The sequence below is a fragment of the Aplidium turbinatum genome, chromosome 12, assembly GCF_918807975.1.
Source record: "Aplidium turbinatum chromosome 12, kaAplTurb1.1, whole genome shotgun sequence".
In the NCBI taxonomy this organism is placed as follows: Eukaryota; Metazoa; Chordata; class Ascidiacea; order Aplousobranchia; family Polyclinidae; genus Aplidium; species Aplidium turbinatum.
This window is the reverse complement of record NC_137483.1, coordinates 10,843,876-10,855,503: the sequence shown is the minus strand read 5'-3', so window position 1 is coordinate 10,855,503 and position 11,628 is coordinate 10,843,876. Positions and strand designations below refer to the sequence as shown.

The window sequence follows — 11,628 nt, the reverse complement described above, 5'->3', positions numbered from 1 at the left end:
CAACGGTGGATTAACGGAGCACAAAGTTTTTTTTGTCCCACAAAAGCTAACAAAATGATGTAGCCTAATATTTCGAAGTAAACGCAGCGTACTCAAATAGCCTGGTTAATTACCAATTAAATTGACAAATTTCGTTGCTAATTGAGATAGGTTACGAACAGATATCCCTGGTTGTGACTTGTGAAGTTAAATATGCCCCGAAAATGCTATCGGTGAAACGAAAGTCAGGACACTTCAGATAGATTTCCGAAGTTCAAAACTGCTGAAAGAGTAGGCTACACCACTTAAATAGCTTATTTTAACTGTAACAGTGTTGCTAAACGATGAACGCATGCTGGCTGCTGTGCCAGGCCCGTAACTAGGGGGGGCGAAGCCTCCCTGCATTAATGTTTGCCCCCCCCCCAAACATTGTGTGTCTAATGGTGTGGTCGAATGTTGTGTTAAACAGACAGACTCGAGATTTATTGCTGGTAAGATCCAGAGTACGCCTACACCAGTTTCCAACTGAGCTAAGCAGTGTGATAGCCAATCAGTGTCCAGAATACTGTGCAGTTGACTGCCACTAAGCGTTATTACCGGACAACCACCTTGGCATTTGCGTTCTAGGTGTGCTTCTATAGGCTACTTGCAGTTTGAAACTCAAATTGGCAGACTATATACGACTATATTTTCCATTACATACGAAACTGAAGAGAGATACAGTATTCCATCAGAGGCGGAATTGCAAGTCGCACAACAGTTCGGACATGATCATGTGGAAGTTGCAGAACTCCAGGATTCCTATATGGTACTGAAAGAACTGTAGGCCTACAGCCCTACAATCAACGACTGACATTCCTGAATGTATATAAGCTTGCCGCTGCTGTGGCATCATTCGGGTCCAGTAGTGCGGTTTGTGAGAGTGGCTTCTCGGTCTTATCTCGGATAGACAAGCCTACACGCAGGTCTATGTTCCAGGAGAACTTGGTTTTGTTGACGTTTGAAAAGGAAATGACCGAGAAAATATACCTGGACGTTTTTGTTAATAGATTCAGTGAAGTCCATCCACGCCTTATGTTAAGGTAGGACATAGACACCTTAAATATTCAAGGGTGTCTATAAGGTAGGACCATATGGCCACCTGGAGATGCGGCCTGATTTGTCACATTTTGCAGATTTTGATTACAGCTACTGCTAGTGCTTAACTGACATTTTTTGAGATGTTTTTACTTTTTGCGGTTTCCTAATGACATAAAACTTTTTTGTTGCCCTGCGGAAGCAGTAGCAAATGAGAAAAAGCAAGTTGAAAAACGCAAAATCAGACTGTTATTGAAAATTAACAGTCTGACTAAAATCTACAAAATCAAATTTTCTTCATTTTTCAACATGTGAGGATGTTAAAACCTATTGTGTCATCTAGGGAAAAGAATAAAGAAAGCGTAAAAATCTAATTTAAAAAAAAAATTATTTAAACGTTTGCCCAAAGTTAGAAAAACCTGGAAATTTTTGCAAAATGTGACAAATCAGGCCGTATCTTTAGGTGGTAGGACCTAACCTTTCTATGGCGAGGATACATTTCACTGATGGTGTGAAATAGGCTACATTCTCACTATTAGGCTATCATTAAAGAATTGATCTTGAAAAGAGGATTGTTGATTCTGCACTAGAAAAAGTGAGATGCATTGTACAATTATTTACAAAACGATAATGAGTGTCAGGTGCAGCGGCTGCAGCCTTATTTGATCATAGTTCAACGCCTATTTTCTATGTAGCCTATAGGTCTAGTAGCCTATATTTTGTGTGATTTATGCAGCGCATTTGAGGAAAATGTAATTAAACTAAAACGAACTCAAAGTTTATGAAAGGCAATGGATTAACTAACAAAAGAATCAACCACAAAATAATAAATTTTACTGCGGTTTCTAAGCCAATTTTTAACCAGTTTATCACTAGTTGGTGGTCGGATGTTTTAAAAATGATTTTGCTTTTCAATTTCTATGCTGTCGTCATTTTAACTGTTCAAGCTACAGCATGTAGCCTAATTGACTCTATAATGCCAGTTCACGCTGCTGTTTCCATGATAATAATCTATGCTAATGTAAAGTGTAAACGCTGTATTACGATTAAGGTTTTTGCGTAAATATACCCACATTGAGTATAAACGTCGTTTTCGTACGTGATACGGAAGGTAAGAGTTGGGCCCCTTTTAGAATACTTATGGCCCCCCCCCCCCCCCCTACGCGCTCCAAGCTAGTTACGGGCCTGTGCTGTGCCTGGATCAAACAACTTGGCATGAGGCAACTTCAAACGTAAGAAGAACCTTATAGGCCTACTTGATTGTCAAAAGCAAGAACTTAGCCTATCTCGTGCCACCAAAAGATTACCTTTCTTTCATTGCGATCCCATTGTTGTTGGATAGGCATTCTTTGGCGAGCCATAAAGTTTGTGTCAAGCCTAATAGCCTACGTCGATTAATACTTAAATCAAAGCTAACGGTGCTATCTCTAATCTCCATGAAGTGAGTTCAGCAAAACCTGAATGACAAGCTTACCCATAGTTCAACACAATGGTTATCAAAACAACACACTCTTCCATTTGTGTTTGCAGATTTGGAAGCGCTTATGTTAAAGGCTAGCCGACATTACAAACATTTAAGATAAAAGCTTTACTTGAAGATTGAAACTGGCAGAAGTATTAGGAAGCATCAAATCTGCAAATATTTTTTCTCGATTAAAGAACTGTTTTCTGAAACTGATGCTTGTAGTTTTTCATATTTAAAAGCCTAGCCAGTCAAAAAGTTGAAAGTTTGCAGTTGATGGGATATTAAGCCTATCATGAGCTAATATATCCGAGGCAACAGATTCCGATGAGTGAAAGGCTCTTTCGAGTTCATTGCAAAACTGTAGTTCATTTCAGAAACAAAAGTAGGCTATTGGTTCAAAACAAAACTTCGCCTATTGTCGTGCTTGCGTTTATTTTGAAGTACTCTAAAAGTAGTTTGCAATGCGAAATGATTTGATAAATATTCCAACTTTGCAGTAGTAGGTTTTTAAGCATAAAAAAAAATTCGAAAATACTGCCTGCTTTCGACCTCAAATTTTTGTTTTGGTTTGTGAAGAGATGCATTTTCTTTTCGTTGTAAATTCGAAACTAGTTTCCAATTAATATTTGGCCAAAGCAGGAGAAAGTTTTGCGAAGACGAACAACATTTGACCAAGCTTACCTCTTGCAAATACGGCATTATAATTTTGCCAAAGAGTAGCATGTTTTTGAGTTGCAGGCCTACCTACAATCAGACTGGTTGTGATTAAATCAGTTTACGTTATAAGCTTAGTTAGTTCACTTTAGCTTAAGTTATAACACTGCAATGCCCACAAAGTTAGTAGCTAGCCTAACCGACGACTCTACCCTCATACAGTACTCAAGTGCTACATTAGAAAATATTATATACGAAAAAACCAGTAGCTCACTTACCAATGCAATGTGTAACAAACGTATCTTTCAGTTAACAACAGCGCTATTTTGTAGTCAGCGAAGATAGCAATGCCCAACATTTTTACTTTGTCTCAACATTTGCAGACATTGAACTAAGTAAAAAAATGGATTTTTGCTTAATGAGAATTGCCCTTGGTTCATTTCCGTGCTAGGATGTTGCAAATATTTAATAAAGATTTTACTATTTACAGAAAGCCTGCAGAGTTTCCAAGAGTTTATTAGGCTGTAGGCCTAAGCCATTAACAAATTACCATTTTCTCATCAAATGGAAATAAATTCAGCCAGAAGTCGAGAAAATTCTGTCAACTTTATTCTGCCACCCAGAATATTTGACCATGATGACGAACTGTGCAGATATTGCTGGAAATGTTATCGCGAAAAGGGTGGGTAAATTGGATATATACCATATGCATGGCAATTTAAACTTGCCAAGCTAAAGCAAACAACAACGTTGTGGTGACGTAGGTTTAAGTAGAAAATTGGACTGGAGGTACAAATACTTTATTAAAAAAATGCAAAGAATTGTTTTACCCCGCAGTCCGTTTTACCCAACCTTCCCCCTACTGCCGCTGCAGTGCATGACTTACTGCTTGCATGCAAGGGCCAACACCTGGCAAAGTGTATTTGCTATTTAGAATTTTAAAACATATAGCAGTGGTTCCCAACCTTTTTGACCTTGCGGCACCCCATCAAAGAGATAAATAGTTTGCGGCACGGCACCCTGGCAAAACTGGATCAATTTTATGAGATTTCTGTATTTCAAATAACTGTATGAAATAACACAGAATGAGTTGTACAGTATAGCGCGCGCAAATAAATGTATTTATTCAAAAGTTAGTGTGAAATTTGGGCTTGACTTCTTGCACAAAGTCCCTTAATATCTCGATGCACATTCGACAAAGCCACGCACATTTCTTCCTCGACTGTAAGCAGTCGTTCTCGTTTTTTAGTTTTAATGTTCGTTTGTACGGAAAATCCACTAAATTGGAGACCTAATTGTAATCGCAAAGCAATTCACAAAATATATTCATAAGTATAAAGAAGAAATCAATTATAACTTAGCCTTTTCTCGATTAGCTATGTAGGCTATCGTGTTTGTATGCGCAGGTATTCCCCATGCAAAAGTTTCTATTTTATAATGGTTTGCAAACAATCGTGCAATTTTATAATTGTTCTGGGTCACACAATCCGATAATCCATCACTGCAATTTGACTTTGTGCGCCGTGAAACGCAAAGTAAAATCAGGAAACCTGGCAATAATGATGCGTTTCAAACGTTTTTATGGAAAGAGCAGCAACGAGTCTAAATCTTTTTCACGCTGTATTTCCTGGGCGAGAAAACAAAGGCTTACCGTGGATTAGAGTTAAGATAAATAAATAAATTCCACACTTAACGGGTTAATGTTAAAATAAAGAATGGGCCGCAGTATTGCAATATCTCGCGGCACCCTTGAGTATTGCAATTGGCACCCCAGAGTGCCGCGGCACCCCGGTTGGGAACCACTGACATATAGGCTTGACAATAGACTATTGAGGTAATTGCTAGGTGTTGTTGTTTATTATCCTATTTTGTTGAAAAGTTAAAACCGATTTTATTTTTTAAGGTTTAAAAGTTCAAGCTAAAGTCAATTATGACGAAGTAATGAGTGGTCACGTGGGAAAGCTGTTAGCGTCTTTGATTGGTCGTTGGTCAGATGACGAATCTATGCTCGGGTATTGTGGTCTATTTGGAGCAGACTTCAAGTTTATTCTCAAATGGACCGAATCAAGAATGCGGCGAAGGCGCAGAAGAAGGAAATTTGTGTTTCGTCCATCATCCAATCAAATGCTTCACCGCCAAAGCTATTCCAGTTCGTTTTCCCGCAGCAAAAAGTAATTGCCCTACAACTCACTTGCGGTACGGAGCTGGTATCAGCCCTCACAACAACTTTCGTTTTGATACAGTAATCTACCTTATCGCAACTTATTATAGTCTTTTCTTTACGATTATAACGTTTCCTTGGTAAAACATAAATTACATCCAAATGTAGACAAAAAAAAAATATTTTGTGGTGCTGGTAGACAGAATAGACGGAAGTGTACCTAGAAAGGAAGGAAGGCCCAATCAGAAAGATAAGTGTAATCCACTGCGCCTGTAACCCATAGAATCCTCGGACCGAAAAGTCCGCTTTGAAGTTTTTGAAAGGCTGTTACTTGTGAATCATTCCATCCGCTTGGTGCAGCTGGATGAAAAGTTATTGTGAGAACTGAGAGTCACCTTATTCAAGTTGGACCAGAGTGTGTGGGTTATCTGATTTCCAATTCTGCATTCACAAAGTTGGACGCTTATCCAATTGCGCGCTTTTTTGGTGTACGGTAACTTGAAGGTTTGGCTAGGTGGGCAACCGCAGCTATCAAAGGAACCTAGGCTACTATCTAACTTTTTATGCAAATGCTAAATTCTTGAGATAAATATTGAGGTAACCCACTACCAAAGGTGCTATTTTACTGTTTGGTAGGTGGCACAAATCGATTGCAGCCCCCCTTGCAGCTTGTTAGTTCTCGCTAGTCTGCAAACTAATATTTTTGAAGTCGAATTGCTACGGACATGTAAAAGCAAAATCTGTACACTAAATGCATTTGCATATTTATTAAGCGCGAAAGGAGCAGTACACAAAATTTACAAACTGTAATCTTCTCGCCTGTAGTGGATCAACGTTACTTCGAGAGCTAGCCGCAAAGTCAGAAGCAGTCCGTTGTAAACTGTGGATAAAATCGAGCGTTGCAGAAAAGTTAAAGAATTGAAAGTAAATTTTGTAGCTAAGTGAAGTGAGTATTGCAAGATCTTCAATCTCACTCGGCAAGACGGAGTTTAAACTGCTTATAAATTTTTTCTATAAATTGTATCTTCCAGCAAGACGTTAAAATTGATTCCCTCTAAAATTGTTAATTGGAATAGCTCTACTTTTCATTGCACTAAAGCTACTGCTGTCGTAGCCTCTGCAGAAGGTGATTTGCAAACAAATGCTCCAGAGGACATCGTAAAAATGTTAAAAAAACATCTGCTACTTAGGAAAAAGGCTCTTGGCGGAAGCAACCGCAATTAGATTCATCTTTTGTGAAACGATGGCAAAGCTTTTAGACTTCACCTATTGCTGATTTGAAGCTGGACCGGGCTCACTGGTAGGCAACGCCTGTTTACCAATAGGACATTTTATTGACTTACCCAAGAGCAGGATTGAAGTGCGATCTGATATTTGCTTGAATCTCAATGTTGCATACATGAAAGCTTGTGCTGACATAAGAACAGAAATAACATGGAATACCTAAATAAACGCAATAGTCGAATAGAATTTATCACTTAAACTGACAATAAGATTTTGGGAAAGCTAAGCTGTTCTATGTGGTCTCTATAGAGGCACATAGCCTACGCAAGGGGAAGAAAAGCCATGGGGGCGGGTTCGTTATACCCTGTAGGCCAACTCCTTTAAATAAAATTTTATTTCAAATAAACGTTGATTTCTTTGAAATGCTTTCATTGAAAAACAGTAGGTCTATGACATGCATCCGCATGTTTTTCGTTGAGTAAACTTTGAAAACAAAAACCGGCAAACTGCTGTCAATTCTTCTACTCGATGTTATAACAGGCTACCACCTCCTTAAAAATGTGAGCACGAACTCAAGTCAGCAGTTTCTCCTCACATCGCTTAAAATACAAAAATTTGTTAACAACTTGATGAATGAACTTGGTCCGCCTGACTTCACACAAAATTTGATTTAAAAAACGGCTTTCGCTATAACACACGCTGGCGTTTGTATAGAAATAAAAGAATAAAACAAATTTAAAAGAATTTTAACTTGTTTTAACTCAAAAGTCGTAGCCTATTTTGGACGTAGTTTTTCAACTCAGGTCTTCAATTTGAAACTTAATTTAAGCGTCGAAAAAGTCCAGCACCGTGACAACTGACAAGAATGTCTGCAAGCTTGGAAAAAGCACGAATCTTTACTATCACAAATTTGTACTTTACGTCGGCTGCGTGGCCGAGAGATAAAACCATTCCAGCAACGCTCGCATGATTCTAAAATCGAACCCCACAAAATGCACATGATTTTTTTTTTTCGCGCAACGTTTAGAGTTCAAGATGGACACCACTACATCTTGCAGGTTTACAAATTGTCCACATGATTGTGCCTTGGCAAGACACTGAAGGTGCGTCTACACGACGACTGTTTTCTTGCTTAAGCTAGCCAAACTTCTTGTTTCTTTAAGTTAATCGCAGTTTGTGCCGCTTACTTTTAAGAAAATGGGCGAGTAAGCGAGCCGTCGAGAAAAATACGCTCCAGAGCGAAAAACTGGGCGCTTAAGTGAGTTCTCTTGCTTAGAAATGTTTTTCCCGCTAAAATCTCAGGTCTCCTCTCAGCTCAGTATCCAGACAGGGCAGGGCGGTATCGTTAAAGGATTTCGTTAAGTTTTGATCCCAACCCATTCTTATTAATGTTGCGGGCTGAACTGGCGGTGACCGTACTCGAAATAGTCCATAGAAAGCACAATATTTTCCAATTTCAAATCCAAAACAGGATCTCAACAGAAAACCATTGCCATTGTACACTGGGTAATAAAAATAGCGGAGGAATGATCTTGCTGGTTATTACCAGTCACCCACACTGACACGAAATTCTGTTTCCAACATTTCAACCTCACTGAGGTGTCTGAATGCTTCAATAAGCAGTAAATTGCGGGTTTGCATCCTTCGCTTTTTGCAGCATTTTTTACACAACTTCTAGGAAGCCATGACTGAAAGACTGCAACAACTTCAAATGGTTAAAGAACAGTCAGTTGCTTGGTCTACTCTGCTGCGCGAACTGCTATGCTTTGGCGCGAACTTTTTAAAACGTGACGTCATTGGAAATTAGATACTCACGTGACCGCGATTCAAGCGAGCAAAATCTTCGTCGAGGTTGCCAGTGTAGACGAAACGAGCTTAATCACTAGCTTAAGCAAGAATTTCTAAGCAAGAACACTTTCTCGTGTAGACGCACCTTGAGAGTTGGATGCACCACAAACGGATCTTTTAAGCGAGCGATTAGGCTAATCGCCAGATTAGATAATTGAAAATCAGTTTGCACAAAGTTCATCTGTAAATCAATGATGGGAACATCTAATCACCGGATTACGTATGCCCTGTGCCTAAAATAGTATTCTGCAAAGTGCGCGACTTAATCAGCTGGTTTGTTTAATTAGTGAATGATCTGTTCCTGGTCCATTCAACTCTTCAACGACATGCTTGACACAGAGGTTGATTTTTTCATCGTTTGGTCCACTGAATCCAAATTTTCACCATTGTGCAAAAGCTTAGATATACCGATAGGTTACGATTAAAAATGATCAGTTAATTTCAACCAATTTATCAAATGACCAGCTAAAAAATACAGGTCACAGAATTCTATTAGGTGGAGACGTACGGGGGAGGGGAGGGGCTTGGTTGAGCAATCGCACCCCTATGATTTTGTCTTGCCCCTCAAAAAAAGTACGGATTAATACTATTACAACGTTTTAATGACATTGTATTATACGGCAGGTTGAATGACGTTTCACAAATGTTCGGCTGCATTTATTTCAAACATGAAACAAAAGCATTAATAAAACTCTTTATTTTAAGTATTGAACTATTTGCCCCTCAGCAGTTACTTTTGCTCACCTAATTTTTTTTTCTAGCAACGTCACTGTTTTTAAGTAGCGCACAAAGTGCAGGGACGTAAAAGTTTTCATTAATATTGAAATGTCAAACTATTGTTGATGTCTCGTTGAAAGAAAAAATTAAATTGATCACAAGAGTTGAGCTTGCCTGTCAACCCTGATGCAATCAAAAACTCACCAGAATGATATACGTAAAGCTTTGAGTTGTGAGCAATGGTTGTTCTGCAATTACGTATTGCACAAAATCATTGATGAGCCCAGCGAATAAAAAGAATCCAAGAGCTGCCGAAGATTGAGAGTACAATTCATTTTTGCGAATCCAGTTGATGGTATCCTTTACGATGCTATTGCCAGATGAAAATCTGGCCATTCCATCCTAACGACTGCAAGAAAGTAAACGTTGTCCATCAAAAGTCCCGACTAGCGGGTCATTTCAAGAAATTGAACTGTCTTTCAGAATTAGTTGAATTTCATAGCAAAGCAAGGCAATATTAGAAGAGACATGTTTTGTTTGTTACTTAATAAAAATTATTCTGTGACATCATAAACGCACATTTTGAATATTTTCAAGGACTCACATTTTTACGAGAAAGCACCGCAACGCTGGCGAAAGAACGCCATTCCAAGAGGTGAAAAACTTTTTATTCATAGAAACAACGTAATGAAAAACGCTAGTGAAATGCAAATGTGGCAGTTGGAATTCATTTAGAGGAGTATAACACTGACTCAGCATTAGAGTTGTAAATGCAAAAAAAACGAACCGTTTTTTTTTAAAAAAAACGTGTTTTTTTTCAAAAAAAACTTGGGCCAAAAAAAACACGCGTTTTTTGGTTTTTTTTGTTTTTTTTCATATTTTTCTGGAAAAGTTGCAAATTTTTTACAATTTGCAGCTTAGTTTCATTATAGTGCTCTTGAAAAACATTAAACTAGTAAAATTGGTTTTATTGGTGTGCTGAAATACCTAAGTGTGTGTGCTTGGCAGCAGCATATGTTTTTTGCATAGCCCTTAGCTTACGTTGTTTCACTTTCTTTTTCATTCTCAGGCATGTTTGTGGCAGTAGACCTGACAAACATTGTATTAATGCAATTTGATACATGACATAATGTAGATGAGTTAATTTCTTTTTCCTTTTATGGAAGTGCCCTTTATGGAAGGTAGCCTACGATGTTAGTATACCGGTAGGCCTACATGGTTATTCTTGTACACACTCAATGGGTTGACGAAATTTTGGGAAAAACAAGATGGCAGTATTCAGAACGCACATTACCTTGTTTGTGGTAATTTACTAATGCAAGCTATTGCCAATAGCTTGTTTAAACATGTTTTTAAACTGATAGCTTAACAACGATGAATATGCTTTATAAATGTTGAAACAGAAGTATTCTTTTTATGTGTTGTAAGGTCTTAGACACTTTGTCATTGATAGTTCCTGCAGATCATTTGTGACATAATGCAAGAGATCTTATCACTGATATTTTTAGCTGTCAAAAGTAAGTGCATTTGTCAGAAAAGGTTTAGGTTAATGTTCGTTTCAAATACCCACCACCCGTGTTAACTATTGCTAGTATCTACTAACCATGAATGAAGAAAATTTCCCTTTAAAGTGGAGTTTTTCAGCACTGCTCAGTGTTCACATAGTGAATAAATGCTTCATAATACTTTTCCTGACAGGAATAAAGTTTTACCCATATTAGGTACCGCAATGCAGGATAAAGATACAAAACAAACATCAAAGATGAAAACTTATTTTATTTGGGAACTACGCTGGAGTAAAAAGGACTGAGAATTGACTTCTTGTCGTTACGCACCAATAAAACCATGATGCGTAACTTTAATTTTTTTTTTTTTTATTGGGTAGAGGAAAGATTGATGAAAAGTTAGGCAAAAACAGAAAAGTGCTAAAGTCTCAAGGTCCTGCAAACTACAGTAGTTGAATTTGGATGGATAAGTGCAACCATACTTCTTTTAAAAATGTCTATGACAGCACAATGGTGTAGTTAAGGGAAAACAAACATGACTATGACATCACAAAGGAGTATTGAACCTCTTCAGGGAAAATAAAAAACATCAAAATGTTTCCATCTTTCACTACATTTAAATGTAATTTGGGCTAAAAGTTGGGGCTTTAGCACTGCACTGCTTTTGCCAAACTTTTCATCAATCTTTCCTCTACCCGATTAAAAAAAATTTTTTTTTAAGTTACGCATCATGGTTTTATTGGTGCGTAACGACAAGAGGTTAATTTCTTTTTATCTGAAAAAGTAGTCGCCAAAACTTGTTTTAATGTTCATAAACAGATAGCCCAACCCAGAAAACATGGGGTAGAGCTAAAAATTATCCAAATATGTTGAGCGGTTCTTGAGATATTGCCATTTTTCTACTGCTCCTTATCTATGAAGCCACCTAGTGGCTAAGGTTACTTCACTTATAACTCGAGAACCGCTTGTGTGATTTTCATCAAGTTTGCACCAAATGC

General features: G+C 38.0%; 2 protein-coding genes across 2 annotated transcripts; one reads left to right on the top strand and one right to left on the bottom strand.

The window, feature by feature from the left end:
* The first annotated feature begins 3,669 nt into the window (after positions 1-3,669).
* On the top strand, positions 3,670-5,494 carry LOC145781447 (uncharacterized). The gene is made up of 2 exons (XM_082593226.1): positions 3,670-3,857; positions 5,079-5,494. Exons 1-2 carry the CDS (start codon positions 3,740-3,742, stop codon positions 5,348-5,350), a joined length of 390 nt encoding a protein of 129 aa, XP_082449352.1. The 5' UTR covers positions 3,670-3,739; the 3' UTR covers positions 5,351-5,494.
* Positions 5,495-6,079: 585 nt separating this feature from the next.
* Positions 6,080-9,618, bottom strand: LOC145781382 (uncharacterized). Its single transcript, XM_082593173.1, has 3 exons — positions 9,330-9,618; positions 6,680-6,779; positions 6,080-6,216 (listed from the first exon to the last, which is right to left on the bottom strand). The coding sequence occupies exons 1-3, from the start codon at positions 9,519-9,521 to the stop codon at positions 6,134-6,136; spliced, it is 375 nt and encodes a 124-aa protein (XP_082449299.1). The 5' UTR covers positions 9,522-9,618; the 3' UTR covers positions 6,080-6,133.
* Between the last annotated feature and the right edge of the window lie 2,010 nt (positions 9,619-11,628).

Coding starts and splice junctions, on each gene's coding strand:
- LOC145781382 (XM_082593173.1), bottom strand. CDS start 9,521: ATGGCCAGATTTTCATCTGGCAATAGCATCGTAAAGGATACCATCAAC. Junction 6,780..9,329: donor GCTTTACGTATATCATTCTG/GTGAGTTTTTGA, acceptor GCGTTTATTTAG/GTATTCCATGTTATTTCTGT. Junction 6,217..6,679: donor CACTTCAATCCTGCTCTTGG/GTAAGTCAATAA, acceptor TTTTATCCACAG/TTTACAACGGACTGCTTCTG.
- LOC145781447 (XM_082593226.1), top strand. CDS start 3,740: ATGGAAATAAATTCAGCCAGAAGTCGAGAAAATTCTGTCAACTTTATT. Junction 3,858..5,078: donor GAAATGTTATCGCGAAAAGG/GTGGGTAAATTG, acceptor TTATTTTTTAAG/GTTTAAAAGTTCAAGCTAAA.